General features: G+C 35.5%; 1 protein-coding gene across 1 annotated transcript in view; it reads left to right on the plus strand.

The window, feature by feature from the left end:
- Positions 1 to 3,413, plus strand: part of LOC105805021 (scavenger receptor cysteine-rich type 1 protein M160-like) — a 130,440-nt gene that overhangs the window by 42,786 nt on the left and 84,241 nt on the right. Inside the window, exon 5 of the mRNA XM_012637801.1 lies at positions 845 to 1,162. Within this exon, the coding sequence (XP_012493255.1) occupies positions 845 to 1,162 (318 nt within the window). The remainder of the gene's footprint in view (positions 1 to 844; positions 1,163 to 3,413) is intronic.

Here is a 3,413-nt window from a genome sequence, read left to right on the forward strand (position 1 = left end):
TGTGTGTGTGTGTGTGTGTGTGTGTACATACACACAATATACATATATAAAATGTAGTGGTCAAATTTTCTAGGTGGTGTAAAGAAATAAGAAAATCTGCAAATTTGGATTAAAGTCAACAGAATATTTTAATAAAATAACAAGCTCACAATTTGCTGCTGGTCACACTTTCACCTTTAGAAGTTTTATTGTTCATTGGTATCCTCCCAGAGTAAATTCAAATTCAGGATGCATTGTTAGAAGTTATATTGCAAGAAGTTAGAATTAAATGTTTGTTCAAAGAAATAAAAATCACAATATTGAAGTGGGAGTAAATGATGAAGGTGATGATGATGATGCTATCTTATCCCAGTGCTACTACTTAAACATAACATCCAAGTACTAACCAGGCCCGACCCTGAGTCACATTTTGACATTTAAGCCATGATTCCTTTGAGTCAAGAAGAAATATCCTATGGAATTAAGCAGTAAGTTCTAATACATGTTCTGGCTAGGCTCAGAGTCAGGAAAGTTTCATGTTTTGACAACAAATTTGCATGCATTCCTGAACCCTGATTGATATACTCTTAAGTCACAATCAGAAAGAGTGTTTCTATTCTCTATTGTGCTTAATTCCTCAAATAACAGATATTCTGATGGACTGCCAACATCATACTACGATCCTTCCTGGGAAAAGATTCTACCACATTAAACGTGTACTTGTGCAAGAACTTTAAAAAGCAGAATTAGATATTCACTGAATCTCAGTTTATTATACATCTATGTTTATTTGGGGGGCAAGATCCGGAGTCTGAAGTTGGTGATCAAAACTTTATGAGGGCTTTTGGTTATATCTCTGTTTCAGATGGTACTGACCTTGAACTACGGCTTGTGGATGGAAGCAACCGCTGTGTTGGGAGAGTAGAGTTGAAAGTTCAAGGAAAGTGGGGGACCATATGCCACAATAACTGGAACAATGCTGCTTCTGATGTAGTGTGCAAGCAGTTGGGATGTGGAACTGCGCTTCGTTTCGCTGGCTTGCCTCATTTGGAATCAGGGTCTGGTAGTCTATGGCGTAATGTTTTCTCCTGCTCTGGTAATGAATCTTTTCTTTGGGACTGCAGACGCGAATGGGTAAATCATATTTGTAATCATCAGAAGGATGTGTCTGTGATCTGCTCAGGTAAGAGCTACATCCACATGATTACATCAGATAAAATACCTCTTTTGGAGAAATAGGACCAAGCTCTGAAGTTACAACCAAATGACATTTTTAATTTTTCTTTAAAGAATATGTTTGCATATCTTCTGGGATATTACATTGTAAACCTCCCTTCTTGGAAATGAGGTTTATACCTTCTGACACCATTTTACATAATTCTGATTGTACAACAAACTATCCAATCTAGTCAAGATTGCTATTGGTCTACATAGGTGTATGGTTTCTATTAATATTCACTATAATTTTAAACTTATTAGTTGGTATATTCATAGACAGAACTATATTTTATATAATGTTATGATTGAGTTCATTTCAGAACTTCCTTTCACTAAAATAAACTATTTTTAAACAGTACTTACCTAAAAATTTGCTAATTATTCTATGCCTTACACTAGAATAATTTTTGGCTGTAGCCATTTGTTTTCCAGCTTTAGACTCTCAACTATAAGCAAGTTACCCCTCTGCTGTTTATTTATAGTTTTTTGTGGTCAGGGATTAAAATATTGCTTCATATTTATCTCATATTAGTATTATATGTTCAAAGATGTGTAAAAAACCTGTTAACTCTTTTAATGAAATTAAACCTACACCTTCTAAGATCCTTATGAAAGAATAATCTCTAGGGGTAGACTCCTATTTTCCTCTGAGAGTCACTTTTGTCTTGACAGAAGAGGCTTCTTTAGTAAATTATTACTGACCCTACTCTACTAGCCTTCCACAAGATGTCTTCATCATCTTCTTTTCTGTAAAGTTCGAGATCAGATCATAGTTTTTAAGGAGAGTTTTACTTAAGTCTAGAGTATGTAAAAGGAAACTATGCACATAAAAAAAACACATGTAGACAGTGAGGTTTATTAGTTACAATAGCTCCCCCTTAGCCACAGGCTTGATTCTGTCCTCATAGGATATTTGGAAAAGAAAATATATTCAGAACATCTTTTAATCCTTTTCTTTCTTTCCACACTAGTCTGCTTGCAAGTTTTATGTGAGTACCAACCACTTCCACCCTGCAAAAGAGAATTGCCCGTGGTATATTTAATCAACCCATCATTTTCTAAGATTTTTCTCTACATAAATGGAAAGAAAAGAGAGGGAGAAAAAATGTTGGGGGAGAGAATATGGAGATCTGAGAAGATGAGGGAGGGTGAGAGAAGAGGGAGAAGGAGAAGGGAAGAGAGAGAGAATTTTAACCATTTTGATTTAACATACATTTTCTTGCAATAGGTTGGGTGTGGTGGCTCGCACCCATAATCCTAGCACTTTGGAGGGCCAAGGCAGGAGGACCACTTGAGGCCAGGAGTTCAAGACCAGCCTGAGCAACATAATGAGACCCTATCTCTACAAAAAAATTTTAAAAAATTAGCCAGGTGTGGTGGCTTGCACCTGTAGTCCCAGCTACACAGGAGACTGAGGCAGGAAGAGTTTTAGTCCAAGAGTTTGAGGTTGCAGTGACCTATGTCCACACCACTGCATTGTAACGTGGGCGATAAAGTGAGATCCTGTCTCAACAAAAATTTTTTTTTTACAATAAAGTGAATTCATAATAGTGTACTTCTGACTTGATATAATGTCTCTGACTTTAAGAAAAGTTGCTATTCAAACTCTGGAATTTCTAGAATTGTATGCCTCTGGCAGAGTAAGGAAGGGCCGTGAAGATACAGATGCCAAAGTGAAGTTGGAAAACAGTCCAAACAATGAAAATAGATGTGTATGTTCACCCATGGGAAAATGGGTAGTTAAGTCTATTGATCTTATCCTCAGCCCTATAGTCACAGGGATTTTTGACCAAAAAAATATAGTTTACAGTTTAGAATCTGTCGTTTGATAATTGTGTGACCCTGTATAAATCAATCTCTAAGCTGCAGATTTCTTGTACTGTGGATAGGGTAAGAGCATTAAATAAAATAGTATAGGGAAAGTACCTAAAATGTGCCAGGTGATCAGGAAGTTCTCAATAAATATGGGTACGATTATTATTATCATTATGACTCACATATTATTTATAGGAAAATAAACTTATAACTCTCCCAAGACTAATATATTCAATGTGAATCAAATTTCTCATTAAGTAGCAAAATACATATTTGTAATGATGTATGAAAAGCTAGATAATGGGAGGAGATAAAACATAGAAATTGTATCTTCTTTCCTCAATTATTTCAAGAAAGAATTGACATTTTTATTTCCTTGGACCTATTTAATCTTGCATACA

Source organism: Propithecus coquereli, unplaced genomic scaffold (assembly GCF_000956105.1).
Source record: "Propithecus coquereli isolate 6110/MARCELLA unplaced genomic scaffold, Pcoq_1.0 Scaffold124, whole genome shotgun sequence".
In the NCBI taxonomy this organism is placed as follows: Eukaryota; Metazoa; Chordata; class Mammalia; order Primates; family Indriidae; genus Propithecus; species Propithecus coquereli.